Raw genomic sequence first — 18,902 nt, 5'->3', positions numbered from 1 at the left:
GTAGTCACACTGTTGTTGAGTTTAATTATACCCCACATTTAATTCCATTTATCATTAATTAACACAGTTGCAGAATAATTCAAGGATACCGTGACATGCCAAACTGTTAACTATATGTCGTCTTATCAGTCTAGTAAATATGAACTTGCGTTTTTATTGATTATCCCCCTTTAGCATGATGGGGGATATGTGTGTTGCATGGTTTGTATGTCTTGTCATAAATGTTTGTGTGCTGGTGATGTGACTGACCCCAGGAACTGGGTGTAGGCCTGACGGCTACAGGTTGACCACATCATGGCTGTGTGACCGCCTCCTCCCATGCTTGACATGACGTTCTTTCCATTGTCACAGTTGTTACCAGAACCATCATGCACCATGCCCAGTCTGAAATCACAACATTAACAACTCCATTAACTCATCAATCACACTTGCATACTAAAATCAAGTCGTGTGTTCTGGTTATTATTACTAGTACTAAGTATATGATGTAGTAGGAGTTTAGAGCACAATGTTTTGAGTGAATGGGAACAGACAGATCATCTCAATTATTTATGACAGTTAGGATGCATGGTTATTTCATGGAGGGCAAAAACATTTCCTTTCTGCTTGAGCAGGAGAGGAGGTGTTATCAGAGACATATATGTATGTCTCTGGTGTTATTAAATGTAAAAAAAACCAATGATTAAAAACGCAAAAAAATGCACACACACCCCCCAAAAAAATTTGAAAAAAAAGTGGAGCAGCTGTGTACGTGCCCCAAGAAATTAGCAGTATCACATATCTGGGTAATCTTGAACTTTAGCGTGTTAAATTCATAGCTCAGAATTCAGAGGCACTTAAGTCTTCAAATTTGTAGAACCTGCACTTGTATCATAACAAGTCAGTTTAGATCCCTTTGAAGTTACGGATTGAACTCCGATGAACTGTACAAATGCATTTCGTTTACATGGGTCAAAGAAGGAATTATCTGTATGAACGGACAAGGGAGACAACTCTTTCGTGTAAATGATGTCCCATGGTTGACAACGTACGCCATTTTCGGTACATTTTCGTCGATTGAACAACCAAATTAATTAATTATGCTTAAGTTTGGAGCTCAATCCGTCAATTAAGTTCACGACAAATATTCTTTGGCTTGCTTACATGGATGGACTTTGTATAAAAAATAAGTAAAGAATGAGTCACTCAGTGCCTCAGTGGATTCTGAGCTATGAATTTTACCAAGTTAACACGCTAAAGTTCAAGATTACCCACATCTGTAATCTTAAAATGTCACTCGCGAAAAGGTCTCAACTTCTTTAGTCTTTTTCACTGTTCACCTGTAAAGCCACTGTATGATGTTGTATCCGTATCTCAACAAGAAAAACTTTTCAAACAGGCAGGACGGGCACAGCCGATCATTATTATGGGCGCTGATCGCCAAAGGGCTCAGTTCCTTGTCTAAACAAGAGGGGAGAGACTTGCTCTGCTAAGCCATGATCTCTCCGACTTATATACTTTAACAATTGAAACACAAAAGACGTGCCATGATTATCAACACACTTCGCTGAGGCTGAACGGACAGCCCCTTTGCCTCCAGTCATCTTGACGGAAACGGTCAATTGCGCATGCGTGGCAAGTACCTTTGCCGCTCCGAGTTTGAACTGAGCAATTTGCGAACATGGCCATTCAAAGAAAATGTGACAAGTCAGTGAAGGTGAAAACTAAGTCCGCCAACATTTGTTATGTCCACAACTGCGCGCTTATGAAGTATTTCAATTCTGCTTGTTTTCAGTGACGACTGATAACATGATTTTTGGGATTAACAGTCGTAGTATTTCTAAGGGCATTGCTGTTCGAAGAAAGCGAAGGACGACTGACTTGGAGGTAAGACAAAGAGAGTTTGCTGTGCAGAGTTGACTCACGTGTGGCCAGTTTCATGAGCCAGCGTAAGGCCTACGCCCAACCCGTTGTCTTCGTTGATGGAGCAGCGAGTCTTCTCTCCACACATGCCGGACACTGTGGCGTACCCCGTCGTGTCTCGTACCCCGTTGTGCACGATGTCTTTTCTGTGGTGAGGAAATGCAAGAGAACAAAATGGTCACACCCTACTGTTTTTGAGATATTTTGATTGAGTGCATGCTTCTTGTAATATGGTGTATAACTCTCTCTCTCTCTCTCTCTCTCTCTCTCTCTCTCTCTCTCTCTCTCTCTCTCTCTCTCTCTCTCTCTCTCTCTCTCTCTCCCTGTGTGTGTGTTTGTGTGTGTGTGTGTCAGTGTGTGTGTCTCTCTCTGTCTTTCTCCCCCTCCCTCTCTCCCTCTCTCTCTCTCTCTCTCTCTCTCTCTCTCTCTCTCTCTCTCTCTCTTCAATTAATGTCTTGTCTCAGTCTCAAAATTGCAGCCACTAAGACAGCTAAATGTCACCGGCAGCGATGGAACTGCAACATAAGCACGGGCTAAAACCAGCATGCAGCCACCATTAAAACCCAGCTTACTCCCACAATAACCTGAAACGGCCGTAATTGAAGGACCTTCGCTGAGCCAACTTAGAGGGGTTACCGGCGGCGATTTAGCAAATAAGAAAACGAGACCAAACCCCCAAGTTGTGTACCTGGTACAGAGAGAGGCGCCTTTGTAGTGCCAATGATGATTGCTGGCGTCACAAACAAACAAAGAAAAGAACATGCGAGAAAAAAACACCGTCAAGAACAAACGCACGACAACCCTACACAGTTGGGAAACTACCGTGTACCTGGTGAATAGAAAAGGACCATCGTACGTATTCCTAATGCTTACCGTCGTCATGAGGGCAGACATTTGCCCACTCACAAAAAACAACAAGTCGCGTAAGGCGAAAATACAATATTTAGTCAAGTAGCTGTCGAACTCACAGAATGAAACTGAACGCAATGCCATTTTTCAGCAAGACCGTATACTCGTAGCATCGTCAGTCCACCGCTCATGGCAAAGGCAGTGAAATTGACAAGAAGAGCGGGGTAGTAGTTGCGCTAAGAAGGATAGCACGCTTTTCTGTACCTCTCTTTGTTTTAACTTTCTGAGCGTGTTTTTAATCCAAACATATCATATCTATATGTTTTTGGAATCAGGAACCGACAAAGAATAAGATGAAAGTGTTTTTAAATTGATTTGGACAATTTAATTTTGATAATAATTTTTATATATTTAATTTTCAGAGCTTGTTTTTAATCCGAATATAACATATTTATATGTTTTTGGAATCAGCAAATAATGGAGAATAAGATAAACGTAAATTTGGATCGTTTTATAAATTTTTTTTTTTTTTTTACAATTTTCAGATTTTTAATGACCAAAGTCATTAATTAATTTTTAAGCCACCAAGCTGAAATGCAATACCGAAGTCCGGCCTTCGTCGAAGATTACTTGACCAAAATTGCAACCAATTTGGTTGAAAAATGAGGGCGTGACAGTGCCGCCTCAACTTTCACGAAAAGCCGGATATGACGTCATCAAAGACATTTATCAAAAAAATGAAAAAAACGTTCGGGGATTTCATACCCAGGAACTCTCATGTCAAATTTCATAAAGATCGGTCCAGTAGTTTAGTCTGAATCGCTCGACACACACACACAGACACACACACACACACACACACACGCACGCACATACACCACGACCCTCGTTTCGATTCCCCCTCGATGTTAAAATATTTAGTCAAAACTTGACTAAATATAAAAACAAAAACAAGAACAAAACCACGATCAAACTACACATAGTTGGAACTACGGTGTACCTAGTGAACAGAGAAGCACCATAGAAGTGCTCAGGTTTACTATATCGTCCCGGGGGCACGACACCCACCACCCCCCCCCCCCCCCCAGAAAAAAAGGAAACAAGTCGAGTAAGGCGAAAATACAATATTTAGTCAAGTAGCTGTCGAACTCACAGAATGAAACTGAACGCAATGCGATTTTTCAGCAAGACCGTATACTCGTAGCATCGTCAGTCCACCGCTCATGGCAAAGGCAATGAAATTGACAAGAAGAGCGGGGTAGTAGTTGCGCTAAGAAGGATAGCACGCTTTTCTGTACCTCTCTTTGTTTTAACTTTCTGAGCGTGTTTTTAATCCAAACATATCATATCTATATGTTTTTGGAATCAGGAACCGACAAGGAATAAGATGAAAGTGTTTTTAAATTGATTTGGACAATTTAATTTTGATAATAATTTTTATATATTTAATTTTCAGAGCTTGTTTTTAATCCGAATATAACATATTTATATGTTTTTGGAATCAGCAAATGATGGAGAATAAGATAAACGTAAATTTGGATCGTTTTATAAATTTTTATTTTTTTTACAATTTTCAGATTTTTAATGACCAAAGTCATTAATTAATTTTTAAGCCACCAAGCTGAAATGCAATACCGAAGTCCGGGCTTCGTCGAAGATTACTTGACCAAAATTTGAACCAATTTGGTTGAAAAATGAGGGCGTGACAGTGCCGCCTCAACTTTCACGAAAAGTCGGATATGACGTCATCAAAGACATTATCAAAATAAAATATTTAGTCAAAACTTGACTAAATATAAAAATGAAAAAAACGTTCGGGGATTTCATACCCAGGAACTCTCATGTCAAATTTCATAAAGATCGGTCCAGTAGTTTAGTCTGAATCGCTCTACACACACACACAGACACACACACGCACACACGCACATACACCACGACCCTCGTTTCGATTCCCCCTCGATGTTAAAATATTTAGTCAAAACTTGACTAAATATAAACAAGTCGCGTAAGGCGAAAATACAATATTTAGTCAAGTAGCTGTCGAACTCACAGAATGAAACTGAACGCAACGCAACGCAGCAAGACCGTATACTCGTAGCATCGTCACTCCACCGCCCGTGGCAAAGGCAGTGCACGTGGAATTGACAAGAAGAGCGGGGTATTCGTTGCGCTGAGAAGGATAGCACGCTTTTCTGTACCTCTCTTCGTTTTAACTTTCTGAGCGTGTTTTTAATCCAAACATATCATATCTATATATTTTTGGAATCAGGAACCGACAAGGAATAAGATGAAAGTGTTTTTAAATTGATTTCGAAAAAAAAAATTTGATAATAATTTTTATATATTTAATTTTCAGAGCTTGTTTTTAATCCGAATATAACATATTTATATGTTTTTGGAATCAGCAAATGATGGAGAATAAGATAAACGTAAATTTGGATCGTTTTATAAATTTTTATTTTTTTTTACAATTTTCAGATTTTTAATGACCAAAGTCATTAATTAATTTTTAAGCCACCAAGCTGAAATGCAATACCGAACCCCGGGCTTCGTCGAAGAGTACTTGACCAAAATTTCAACCAATTTGGTTGAAAAATGAGGGCGTGACAGTGCCGCCTCAACTTTCACGAAAAGCCGGATATGACGTCATGAAAGACATTTATCAAAAAAATGAAAAAAACGTTCGGGGATTTCATACCCAGGAACTCTCATGTCAAATTTCATACAGATCGGTCCAGTAGTTTAGTCTGAATCGCTCTACACACACACACACACGCACACACACACGCACATACACCACGACCCTCGTTTCGATTCCCCCTCGATGTTAAAATACTTAGTCAAAACTTGACTAAATATAAACAAGTCGCGTAAGGCGAAAATACAATATTTAGTCAAGTAGCTGCCATTTTTCAGCAAGACCGTATGCTCGTAGCATCGTCAGTCCACCGCTCATGGCAAAGGCAGTGAAATTGACAAGAAGAGCGGGGTAGTAGTTGCGCTAAGAAGGATAGCACGCTTTTCTGTACCTCTCTTTGTTTTAACTTTCTGAGCGTGTTTTTAATCCAAACATATCATATCTATATGTTTTTGGAATCAGGAACCGACAAGGAATAAGATGAAAGTGTTTTTAAATTGATTTGGACAATTTAATTTTGATAATAATTTTTATATATTTAATTTTCAGAGCTTGTTTTTAATCCGAATATAACATATTTATATGTTTTTGGAATCAGCAAATGATGGAGAATAAGATAAACGTAAATTTGGATCGTTTTATAAATTTTTATTTTTTTTTACAATTTTCCGATTTTTAATGACCAAAGTCATTAATTAATTTTTAAGCCACCAAGCTGAAATGCAATACCGAACCCCGGGCTTTGTCGAAGATTACTTGACCAAAATTTCAACCAATTTGGTTGAAAAATGAGGGCGTGACAGTGCCGCCTCAACTTTCACGAAAAGCCGGATATGACGTCATCAAAGACATTTATCAAAAAAATGAAAAAAAACGTATGGGGATTTCATACCCAGGAACTCTCATGTCAAATTTCATAAAGATCGGTCCAGTAGTTTAGTCTGAATCGCTCTACACACACACACACACGCACACACACACACGCACATACACCACGACCCTCGTTTCGATTCCCCCTCGATGTTAAAATATTTAGTCAAAACTTGACTAAATATAAAAAGACCAAACCCACCAAAAAATGGAAGAACCAAAACACGATAGAAATGCACACTTGTGGAACTACGATGTACCTGGTGAACAGAGAAGCGCCATCGTAGTGCTGAGGGTTGCTGTCGTCACGAGGGTTGTGCTGTTCTTGCCACGTGCAGAAACTGTCCAGTGTGTCTTCCGCATCTTCGTTGATCACCAGGCCAGGCTGTGAAAAAATACGATTCCCCCCAACTGATATTTGCACGTGTATACATGCATGCAAGATATCTCTCTCTCTCTCTCTCTCTCTCTCTCTCTCTCTCTCTCTCTCTCTCTCTCTCTCTCTCTCTCTCTCTCTCTCTCTCTCTCTCTCTCTCTCTCTCTCTCTCTCTTTCTCTCTCTCTCTCTCTCTCTCTCTCTCTCTCTCTCTCTCTCTCTCTCTCTCATTGTTTTCTCTCTGTCAAACACACACGCACACACACATACACACACATACACACACACACGCACACACACACACACATACACACACAAACACACACACCAAAATCTAAAATGTTTACTTGGTCAACGTCGAGAATCTGGATCTTGACCACAGTGAAGTGGAGAGGAGTGCCGATGGAACGGTCAAGCAAAACTCTGGCCGCCTGCAATCAGTCAACATGGATTCTACACAGTCACATACTTTTTAAACTTTTTTTGTTTTTGTGTGTAGTAACTGTGGTATGTGTAAATATTCATTTGTTTATCAAACTTTTTTTGTTTTTGTTTTGCTTTTGTGTGTAGTTGTTTGTGTAAATATGTATTTCTTTATTATTTTTTATTTTGCTTTTTATATTTAGTCAAGTTTTGACTAAATATTTTAACATCGAGGGGGAATCGAAACGAGGGTCGTGGTGTATGTGCGTGTGTGTCTGTGTGTGTGTGTGTGTGTGTAGAGCGATTCAGACTAAACTACTGGACCGATCTTTATGAAATTTGACATGAGAGTTCCTGGGTATAAAATCCCCATACGTTTTTTTCATTTTTTTGATAAATGTCTTTCATGACGTCATATCCGGCTTTTCGTGAAAGTTGAGGCGGCACTGTCACGCCCTCATTTTTCAACCAAATTGGTTGAAATTTTGGTCAAGCAATCTTCGACGAAGCCCGGACTTCGGTATTGCATTTCAGCTTGGTGGCTTAAAATTTAATAATGACTTTGGTCATTAAAAATCTGAAAATTGTAAAAAAAAAATTAAAATTTATAAAACGATCCAAATTTACGTTTATCTTATTCTCCATCATTTGCTGATTCCAAAAACATATAAATATGTTATATTCGGATTAAAAACAAGCTCTGAAAATTAAATATATAAAAATTATTATCAAATTTTTTTTTTCGAAATCAATTTAAAAACACTTTCAACTTATTCCTTGTTGGTTCCTGATTCCAAAAACATATAGATATAATATGTTTGGATTAAAAACACGCTCAGAAAGTTAAAACGAAGAGAGGTACAGAAAAGCGTGCTATCCTTCTCAGCGCAACGAATACCCCGCTCTTCTTGTCAATTCCACGGGCACTGCCTTTGCCACGGGCGGTGGAGTGACGATGCTACGAGTATACGGTCTTGCTGCGTTGCGTTGCGTTCAGTTTCATTCTGTGAGTTCGACAGCTACTTGACTAAATATTGTATTTTCGCCTTACGCGACTTGTTGTTTTGTTTGCGCAAAGTTTAATACACATTAACAACTACGGCACACAAAAAAGTATGCACAAAAATCATTGCGAAATATAAATGTATCTCAACTCACCACATTAGCGACAGTGAGCAGATACTCCCGGAGTTTTTCTTTGTAATGGTCTGCCATTGTGGTGTCAGCGACCAGCAACATCTCAGCGAACTTTTCCCCGGCTCCGCGACGGACCCGACCCAAAGATTCGGCTTCCGAAACCAACTGGTTCACCTCGGGCATACCTGTAAACGTTAGTTAGAATTTTGCAGGTGAAAAACAGTCTCTTCGCGTGATAACAAGCTTCTACGTTGATAAAAAGATTGCCGATGGTCAGCAGTCAATTGATTGATTGATTGATTGATTGATTGATTGATTGATTGATTAATTATTTGATTAATTGATTGATTGATTGATTATTTGATTGATTGATTGATTGATCTCCTGGCAAATTTTCCTCTAGCTTCACTCACCGGCCCCCTCCCTCTATTGCCTTGACACCACCCCACCCCCTCCGACACACACGCACACACATCATTCTACTTTGTGTACGAGCACGGTGGCGTTGACCAGCCGTGAAGAACAGTCTCTTAGCGTGATAACGAGCTTGTAAGTTGATAACTTGAAAAGAGTTCTGATGATTGACTGATTGATTGTTTGCTTGCGCGACTGATTGATTAGTTGATCGATTGATTGTTCGCCTAGCAATCGTCCTCAAGCTTTACACCAGCCCCCTCCCTCAATAGCCTTGGCACCCACCCACCTCCTACACACACACGCCGGCATCTACCTTGTGTAGCACAGTCGCGTTCTTCCACAGCTCTCTTGTAGATGATGTGCGGCTGCTCCAACGCGCCGCCGCTCGTGCTGCGTCTCACTCTGTCCACGTGGCGATCCTCCACTGGCTGGATCCACAGGTCGTGGTCCCTGTCCGGCAGTCTGATCAACCCGTGCTGAAAACAGGTCAAAGAAATACCAGGGTTTTGCATAATTATCTTGATCAAGAGTTGTCGATCGAATTGCTGATTACTTGACCAAGACTTGTCGATCGTATCGCAGATCACTTGATCAAGCGTTGTCAGTCGTTTTGCTGATCACTGACTTGATCAAGAGTAGTTGATCGTATTGTTGATCAACAGTTGTGGGTCGTTTTGCTGATCAATTGATCAAGACTGTCTTGTTGATCGTATTGGTGATCACTTGGTCAATAGTTGTCGATCTTATTGTTGATCACTTGATCAAGAGTTGTCGGTCGTACTGCTGATCACTTGATCAAGCGTTGTCAGTCGTATTGCTGATCACTTGATCAAGAGTTGTCAGTCGTTTTGCTGATCACTGACTTGATCAAGAGTTGTCGATCATATTGCTGATCACTTGATCAAGAGTAGTTGATCGTTTTGGTGATCACTTGATCAAGAGTAGTTGATCGTTTTGCTGATCACTTGATCAAGAGTTGTCGGTCGTATTATGGTTCACTTGACTTTATTGACTCCAGTGGTGGTATGCAGGCGTAAGTATATACAGTAGCTAGGTTGGAGCCAAGCTCAGAGTCGGATTGGTTGATATTGATATTTCTTTGAGATTTCAACCGATCCGATCCAGTGCTTGGTTCCCACCCAGTTGAGCATTCAGTTATCGTGCACAGCACCTGTGGTTAGTTAAACTTATGGAAACTTTGCTGGGGTCACTAAAGTCGAGTGATCTTTAACTCAAAAGGTAGTCTATTGATTAAAACGCAGCTCAGCGTCGCACTATTACACGAGTATGTTTGTGTCTCAATACAAGTATTGCCAGGGATTGAATCAGAGCTAAAAAAAATAGTTAAGGTTACATAGCTTCACGGTGCTAAAATGTTTATAAACTGAAATTGCGTCAAAGGCACTGGAACTAGAGACATGCGCAGAGTGGTTGAAAACCTTGAAATTTACATAATTTTTGCATGAGAAAAAAGGAACCCATGTGTTCATTAAAATAATTATTCATTCATTGAGCAGTCAGAAGATGGGCACAAGCAAAAACCGGATTTTTCTCTTTCCACAACGTAAATAAACATAAAGAGCTCAAAACAAATGCAAAGCAAACATCCACTTGTTTTCAATACAATACATTTATTAAAGCAGAAGAGACCAGGAGATCTGAAGACTTGAAAGATACAACCGGCTTTGAATTCAAGTGGCCAGAGATCTTACAAATTGTACTGAGGGAGGACTGGTTGTCAACAATATCGAGGGTTAATGTCGAAAGCTTACCGTCAAAAGGGCGGGCCCATTTTAGAATGGTGGCGTACGTGCGTGGAGAGGGGGTGGTTGACGGGAGGGACAAAGTCCCGAAGAGCAAGATCGTCATGTTTCAGACAGTTTGATTGCAGAATAACTTAAGAATGTGTAAGTTAGGGATGGGAGGGGTGGTGGTGTTAAGGGTGATGTAAAAAGAAAAATGTGTATGCCCTTGCATGCTACCCACAGAAATAGGGTCGGTTGGCATTCAAATCTGTTTTGTTTGTTCGGTTTGCTTGTTCGCTCGTTTGTTTGTTTTGTTTTGTTTGTTTGTTCATCAGATATGTTTATGATTTCCAGATAAAAATTGGATTACGGTATCCGACCGACCCTTTTTTCTGCCGTGCATAAAACGTTTTTCACTTCTCAGAAAAAATATAGGCTAAGGTTCTCATTTAGCGCTCCTAGCTTACTATCTATATATATATACGACTAGTGTCTGTCTGTGTGTCTGTCTGTCTGTGCGCGATGCGCGGCCAAGGTTCTCGATGGATCTGTTTCAAATTTGGTGATCATATTCAGGTACACCCTGGACACAACCTGGTCGATGAGATATTTCAACACGTGCTCTCAGCGCGCAGCGCGGAACCGATTTTGGTTCCACCTCAGCTATTTTGGTTCCACCTCAGCTTACCCGGGCCCCCATACCGACACACCATAGCCGCTACACCACATCACAACGCCAAAGTTCTCGGTGGTTCTTTTTCAAATTTGGACACCGTATTCAGCTACACCCCGGACACAATATCATCGATGAGATATTTCAACACGTGCTCTCAGCGCGCAGCGCTAAACTCATGTTCGTTTTTGTGTTCATTTCACCATTATAAGTAACTCTTCCTTATCTTCTCCAGTGTTTGGCGTTTATCTCCCTTCCTTCGTGTGGCTTTCCCGTTCAGTTGTAAGTTACTATTTATTTTTAGAATGTCACTGCGCTGTCCACTGAGAACGCTTCCCTTGCACCCGTAAGTTGTTCTTACTGTCAAAGTGAAAAGGTCGAATCAATTTATAGCCACGCGAAAAATACACTCTCACCTATCTCTATATATTTATAGATACAGATATGCATATATATATACGGCTTCTCAGTGTGTGTGTATGTGTTTGTGTGTGTGTGTAGGCAAAAACCTATGTATTATAGAGTTCTGTTTGTGATGGGGTCTAGCGGCTTTTGTCTGTCTGTATGTTCTGGCATGTGAGAAGCCACAGCAGATAATATAGGGCTAAGAAATAAGCTCTAAAATTCTCAATCCCGTTTGACAGGACTTCGCCTTTCAAAGGTGATTGTGGTGAACCACCACGCTGTCTGTCTCTGTCGCGCCGTTCACCCCAAATTCCCGTTTCTGAGAGTGACTATTTTTAGAATGTCACTGCGCTGTCCAGAACGCTTCCCTTGCACCCGTAAGTTGTTCTTACTGTCAAAGTGAAAAGGTCGAATCAATTTATAGCCACGCGAAAAATACACTCTCACCTATCTCTATATATTTATAGATACAGATATGCATATATATATACGGCTTCTCTGTGTGTGTGTGTGTTTGTGTGTGTGTGTAGGCAAAAACCTATGTATTATAGAGTTCTGTTTGTGATGGGGTCTAGCGGCTTTTGTCTGTCTGTATGTTCTGGCATTTGAGAAGCCACAACAGATAATATAGGGCTAAGAAATAAGCTCTAAAATTCTCAATCCCGTTTGACAGGACTTCGCCTGCAGAGGTGATTGTGATGAACCGCCACGCTGTCTGTCTCTGTCTCGCGATTCATCCCGGCGAAGCCGGGTATTCCTCTAGTTGATAAATAAGCTGCTTACCAAACCGTTGCAAGTGCTGAGTGCCACGTCGGATCCGTTGTGAGTGAGGGAGGCTCCGTGGTAATAGCAGTCGTCTTTATGCGTGGGACAGGATCGAACCTTTTTCGTTCCGTTGGACTGCATGAAGTGGACCAGGCAACCTGCAATGAGACGGACCCGATTTGATTTGTTTGTTTATTTTGTGGGTTGGTTGTTGATTTGTTGTTCTTGATTTGTTGTTGTTATTGTCGCTGTTGCTGCTGCTGCTGCTGCTGTTGTTGTTGTTGTTGTTGTTGTTGTTGTTTGTTTTTTGCTGGTGGTACTGCTTGTACTGCTGCTGTTTTTGTTGCTGTTGTTTTTGGATAATCTAGGCAATCCTATCCAATTCTATTAGGATTTTTATGGACGAAGTTTGAGGACAAAATCACCCCTGATCAGTTTGGTGTTATGACCAAACGTTTTGACAAAAGCATCTCCAAATAATTTCATTTGAGTATACATATTAGTTTGAATGCACCGTTTACTTAAAAACAAAACATGCCTCGCGAATTTAGTTTGCATTTACCCGCGATTGTTTACATGTGGATTAATAAGTCTGTTTTTCTTTGGTTACATTTGTCATGTCGGATTACGGCCATAGGCGAATTTCATGCTTTACATCACGGGCAGCGACAAACACAGACACGTAGACACAGACACAACACTTCATTCTTATCTCCGCCACCTTCCCCACGCCCGTCATCTCCACCGCCAAGAACTTTTTTTGTAATGCAAAAAATGTCAAATTGTACACAGAAAAAGAAAGAAAGAAAGAGAGAAAGAAAAAGGCGGAACATACCTAAAGCACACACACACACACACACACACACACACACACACACACACACACACACACACACACACACACACACACACACACACACACACACGTACGCACACAAACAAATTCCAAAACGAAATCAAAGCAAGTGCAAACAACCATAACCAACCAAACATTAAAATGTTCTTACCTGGCGCGATCAGGTGATCGTTGTGTTCAAGGTGTAATTTGAAGTCCTCTCCAAATGCCGTGAGATCATACCTGAGAGGTTCTTTGGCGGCTAGCAGTGACCGTCTGTGTCTGCTTCCTTTGATGTGGACGGGGCTGACTACTTCATACATGGGAACTTGGGGAAAAACACAAAATAATTTTTTTAAGAAAGCAATTTTGAACAGGATATTAAACTTGAATAGTATCATTTCCAACATCTTTAAAATATCTTCACTTTCGCTTCTATGGACTGTCTGCTTATTAGTTTTAAAAGTATCGTATTCTCATTTGGTCCAGTTGTATATTTTGCTAGCTTGAGTCTTCAGTCGCGCTCGAGTTTTCACAAGACGACATTTTATCGTCTGCTTATTTTCAATTCTTGGAGCTCTGAGTATGACTTATTGTACTGAAACATATAGTGTGTGTTAATACCTGTGATTTAATGACAAAAGGAAGAGAGTATCTATTTCACCAAATGTTGGCAATATGCCACGGGTGAAACTGTCTTCTGACTAGTTGCAAACATATCAATCGTAAATGAAAACAGAACCCAAACTAAAAAAATAAAAAAAATAAAAAAATTAAATTAAAAAAGTTAGGAGAGAGGTCGATTGTACGAGTGTTTTAACATCAATGAAAGAATTGGAGAAAAAAACATTCTGCGAAATATAGATGATATTTCTTTCCGGACTGACTGAATGTGCCATCCTTGATGCACACAGCGGATACGTGCACGACTCGCGATTAAGAAACTGATTTATCCGCGACATTATATTTGAAACACAGTTTTGATAGATTTTAGGAACCCTGGGGAAATGTTATGATATCGTTGACTATAAGCAGATAACGCAATGATGTGTGTGGATTTTTGTTTATTCCTGGACAAGAAACTGAAACAAATTGCATAGCACTAACTTGGAGTATCCTCGTCGTCTTATACTAGGAAAAAAGATTCTTGTGAACTTGTGGAGATTGATACCTTTTGGATTGCTATTCAAGAACTTAACATGGATTACCAAAACACCTGATTCAGATTTTTGAATGATTGGATACCATGGCGACGTTTAAAATGGATTACCAAAATGGCCTGCCGTCTACTGAGTACTAAGGTAACGTTATTATTTTTATAACAGGTTACCGTCAATCCAAAATGACACATGCACGACAGTTTTTATCTACCTACTAAGGCAATTTGGAAACATTCACGGCAAGATCTTTACTCCTTGAACACCTCATAATTAGCCAGGGATCGCTTTTATTGACGTACGATTTTTGCGTATTTAACGCACTTTCCTTTATAAACTTACTGGCGCGTTTTTAAATTTTTATTTTTTATTTTAAACGTGACGCGTATGACATAAGCCAAAATAACGTGCCTCCTTTTCTTCAATGTTAATCCTGTGTGGAAAAAATCCATACCCTTATCCTTCAGACTAAGTTATATAATAATAATAATAATAATAATAATAACGACTAAGGAACTATCCGTAGTGTTGTTGGAACAAGTGAGTTTTCAAATTGGACTTAAAAGATGAAATGGATAGAGAGTGACGTAATTGAAAGGGGAGTGAATTCCATATACGAATGTTGTTCTGTTATTGTTACATCTCTTTCGCTAAACGTGACCCCAACATGCAAAATCGCGCCAAGATTATAATATAAGTTCATATAGATTTTTGATGCGTTTGTAAAGAATTATCTTAGCAATGTATTTTTCTAATGTGAGTACTTGCTTTGTTAAAAACTCATTTTTTTCGTGTTTCGATTGTTTCGTGCATGTACTGTACGCTTGACTGATTTAAAGTCCTTTTGCGACAATCCAGCGTCAAATGACAAAACGTGTTTTGATATAATCGTAATTATCGGATGCATATTCGTGTGGTCGACAGCTTAGTTGAAGTCAGAATGTTTATCGACTGTACAGAATTTGTCTTTGTTGTTGAGGACTTGAGGTGGAAGAAATTCATTTTTAGTCATATAAATGCCCAATTCTAGCTTAAACAAACAAACAAACAAAAAACACGTTGAATTTTTCTTACAGACACACGTAATAGTTTTAATATAAAAAATAACTGACCCCACACCAAATGAAGATGTTTAGATTCCTTTGTAATACCCAGACACGCACGCACGCACGTACGCACGCACGCACGCACGCACATACACATACACACACACACATACACACACATACACACACACACACACACACACACACTCACACACACACACTAATTTTGTTAGGAAGAAGCTTACCATTTTCTCTAACTTGAACACCAAAATATTTCTGTAAATCCGCTGGTGGTAGATCACTATGAAACTGCGACACAAAAAAGACAACACTATATAAAAAAAAAAACCGGCATAAATACAACCATCACAACAAAAAGAGCATAGCAGAAGGTCCAGCCCTGGGTCTTCACATAGTCGTGTGTAATGGTATTATAGCAAATAAATAACCCCCCAAAAAACGGGCAACAAGACTAGTATGAAGAGAAGGCTTCAAAAACTCTAACATTTGTCAAAACCGGAACCTTTTTAAGAAATGTGCAGTGCCAAGTGTACATTAGAAAGTTGGAGAAGAAAAGCCCCACACCGACACAAACAAGAAACAAGAAACAAACAACTGGAGTTTTAAACCTTTCAATCACCAAACGAGCAAGAGTCGTTTATCTCCATTTTCTCTTATTTTCACAGATTCACCCTGGTCTGACCTATCTAGACGGGTCGATCTATCACTTGAAGTGTGATCGTCACATAAATGTCGCTTATAGCACTAGTTATCAACCCTGAAACACTTGAAGGAAATGATAGAACCGTGTTAACAAGTGCAAATGAATACTAAATGAGGCGTGCGTGGTTGGATGTGTATAGCAACAAGATGGGAGAAAAGGAATTGGAGACATACGGTAGACAACAACAAATATAACGGCGTCAGCACTCGGAAACGATTGTGTGTGTGTGTGTTTAAAAGTGGGTACGTGTTTTGAAATCGTTATGGAATAAAGACAATAAATACCGCCCTTGCAACGCCGCGCCCTCGTAGAATATTTTTTCTCTATAGAACGGAGCAAGAAAACAGGAGGAAAAGCACATCTTGTAACACGCGAGAAGAAAACAAATATCAGAAAAAAAGAAGAAAAAAACCATTTAGTGAAACATTTTGTTTAGGAGGATAACAAAACACTTAAAAAGAGGAATTGCAAAAAATGAAGAAATTGAAATGTAGACAAAGAAACGGAGAGAAACTGTTGGGAAGAAGAGACGGCAGGACAAACGGTAATGAAGAGTGAATATAAACACGAGTAGAGACGTCAGGAACGAGGCACAACTATAAGACATAATCAAAATCTGTTTTATAAAATATCCTGCTGTCAGTGGTACCATAACATCTTTCGGAGTAAATGATTAAATACCTTCACCATGCACGTACTTTGTATTCGTAGGTATAAACAAGTCGCGTAAGGCGAAAATACAATATTTAGTCAAGTAGCTGTCGAACTCACAGAATGAAACTGAACGCAATGCAACGCAGCAAGACCGTATACTCGTGGTCCACCGCTCACGGCATAGGCAGTGAAATTGACAAGAAGAGCGGGGTAGTGGTTACGCTATGCTGCATAGCACGCTTTTCTGTACCTCTCTTCGTTTTAACTTTCTGAGCGTGTTTTTAATCCAAACATATCATATCTATATGTTTTTGGAATCAGGAACCGACAAGGAATAAGATGAAAGTGTTTTTAAAACGATTTCGAAAAAAAAATTTTGATAATAATTTTTATATATTTAATTTTCAGAGCTTGTTTTTAATCCGAATATAACATATTTATATGTTTTTGGAATCAGCAAATGATGGAGAATAAGATAAACGTAAATTTGGATCGTTTTATAAATTTTTATTTTTTTTTACAATTTTCAGATTTTTAATGACCAAAGTCATTAATTAATTTTTAAGCCACCAAGCTGAAATGCAATACCGAACCCCGGGCTTCGTCGAAGATTACTTGACCAAAATTTCAACCAATTTGGTTGAAAAATGAGGGCGTGACAGTGCCGCCTCAACTTTCACGAAAAGCCGGATATGACGTCATCAAAGACATTTATCAAAAAAATGAAAAAAACGTTCCGAGATTTCATACCCAGGAACTCTCATGTCAAATTTCATAAAGATCGGTCCAGTAGTTTAGTCTGAATCGCTCTACACACACACACACACACACAGACACACACACAGACACACACACACACGCACACACGCACATACACCACGACCCTCGTTTCGATTCCCCCTCGATGTTAAAATATTTAGTCAAAACTTGACTAAATATAAAAAGAAAATCACATAACAAAGATTGCATGAATTAATGAGTTTATCAAGGACGTATTGAATGAGAACAAAATGCAAAAAACAACAACAACAGCATCAGCAGCAGAAACAACAGCATCAGCAGCAGAAACAACAACAACAACAGCAACAACAACAACAACAACAACAACAACAACAACAACAACAACAAAGTGAAAACACATTGACAATAAATATTAAGAAGTAAGATAAAATATATTTAAAACACTTTTCACAAAAAGACCCCGCCAAAAAACATTCATCTGAAGAAAACCAGAAGAAAATCATGGAAGAAAATTTGTTCCAAGCTACGAATACATCACTGCATAATGCATTGTGCATGCAAAAACGTAACCTAAAAAATTATTTGTTTTAAAGTTGTGCAAAGTATTCTCCATAAGTGAAGAATGTCGACGAGATAGCCTACATTGGTCATGCTAGAAAAAAATTGAAGGGGCCCAACACACACAAAAAGGAGAAAAACAAAGAAAAACAACAAACGAACAAACAAACAAACAGTTTACATACTTACATCTGACTCTGCAACAATACATCCCACAAAAAGAAAAACTGTAAGAACAATCGGCTTCATTTTTACTGTCTTTGCTCATTCGATGTTTTCAGAAATAATGCATTTGTCTGCAATCTTCCACTGTCCAGAAAGTTCTTGGTGGTAGACCATAAATCACTTTGTACAGCAATTTCTAAATCACTTTTTCTTTTCGAAAATCTTTGAAGAAGTTCTTTTCAAATCTCTCTTTTGCTTTGGTTCCCACTTGCGCTAAAAGCGCAAAGCTTGTTTTCACTGTACTCTGCTGTAAGAAAGTTCTTGAAGTTCTAAACCTTAAGTTTCGCCGTAAAAACCCAATGCTGGTCTGGTGTTGATCACACACACCGTCACAGTACCCGTTTATATATATATACCCCGAAAGTGATTGACTGCCACCCACAATGACAGCATGATTACCCTCTCCTGAAAACCGCCGCCTGTGTCAGTTCCCGTCACTGCTATCATTCTCCTACTTTCCTGTTGTGGCTGTGGTTGTAAATTGGAAGAAACATGGTCGCTTGAAACTCGAATACCTCTTCCAGGATTAGAGACGACAATCTTGAACGAAGATCAATGTGTCATGCAGTTCAAATCTCTTCCACCTGCAAAGTTTTGAGTGTAGGGTGTTTCTGCGTGTTCGCATAGACATGGGATTGGACGTGTGCAGACGACAGCCCCAGAAAGGGTGGGCGTCATGATGACGCCTTCGCGATGACGAACGGCTCTTGCGAATGACCCGCCTTTCAATTTTCAAGATATGATGGTCATTACTATGGTTACG

General features: G+C 39.5%; 1 protein-coding gene across 1 annotated transcript in view; it reads right to left on the bottom strand.

The window, feature by feature from the left end:
- LOC138948963 (A disintegrin and metalloproteinase with thrombospondin motifs 18-like) overlaps positions 1 to 18,477 on the bottom strand; it is a 47,772-nt gene extending 29,295 nt beyond the window's left edge. The window contains exons 1-10 of the mRNA XM_070320641.1: positions 18,104 to 18,477; positions 15,483 to 15,546; positions 13,207 to 13,362; positions 12,218 to 12,357; positions 8,925 to 9,087; positions 8,216 to 8,379; positions 6,982 to 7,065; positions 6,520 to 6,644; positions 1,905 to 2,048; positions 250 to 384 (exon numbers count right to left, since the gene is read on the bottom strand). Coding sequence (XP_070176742.1) covers positions 250 to 384; positions 1,905 to 2,048; positions 6,520 to 6,644; positions 6,982 to 7,065; positions 8,216 to 8,379; positions 8,925 to 9,087; positions 12,218 to 12,357; positions 13,207 to 13,362; positions 15,483 to 15,546; positions 18,104 to 18,163 — 1,235 coding nt within the window. The 5' untranslated portion in view covers positions 18,164 to 18,477. The remainder of the gene's footprint in view (positions 1 to 249; positions 385 to 1,904; positions 2,049 to 6,519; positions 6,645 to 6,981; positions 7,066 to 8,215; positions 8,380 to 8,924; positions 9,088 to 12,217; positions 12,358 to 13,206; positions 13,363 to 15,482; positions 15,547 to 18,103) is intronic.
- Between the last annotated feature and the right edge of the window lie 425 nt (positions 18,478 to 18,902).

Source organism: Littorina saxatilis, linkage group LG15, assembly GCF_037325665.1.
Source record: "Littorina saxatilis isolate snail1 linkage group LG15, US_GU_Lsax_2.0, whole genome shotgun sequence".
Taxonomy (NCBI): Eukaryota; Metazoa; Mollusca; class Gastropoda; order Littorinimorpha; family Littorinidae; genus Littorina; species Littorina saxatilis.
This window is presented reverse-complemented; position numbering and strand designations above follow the sequence as displayed.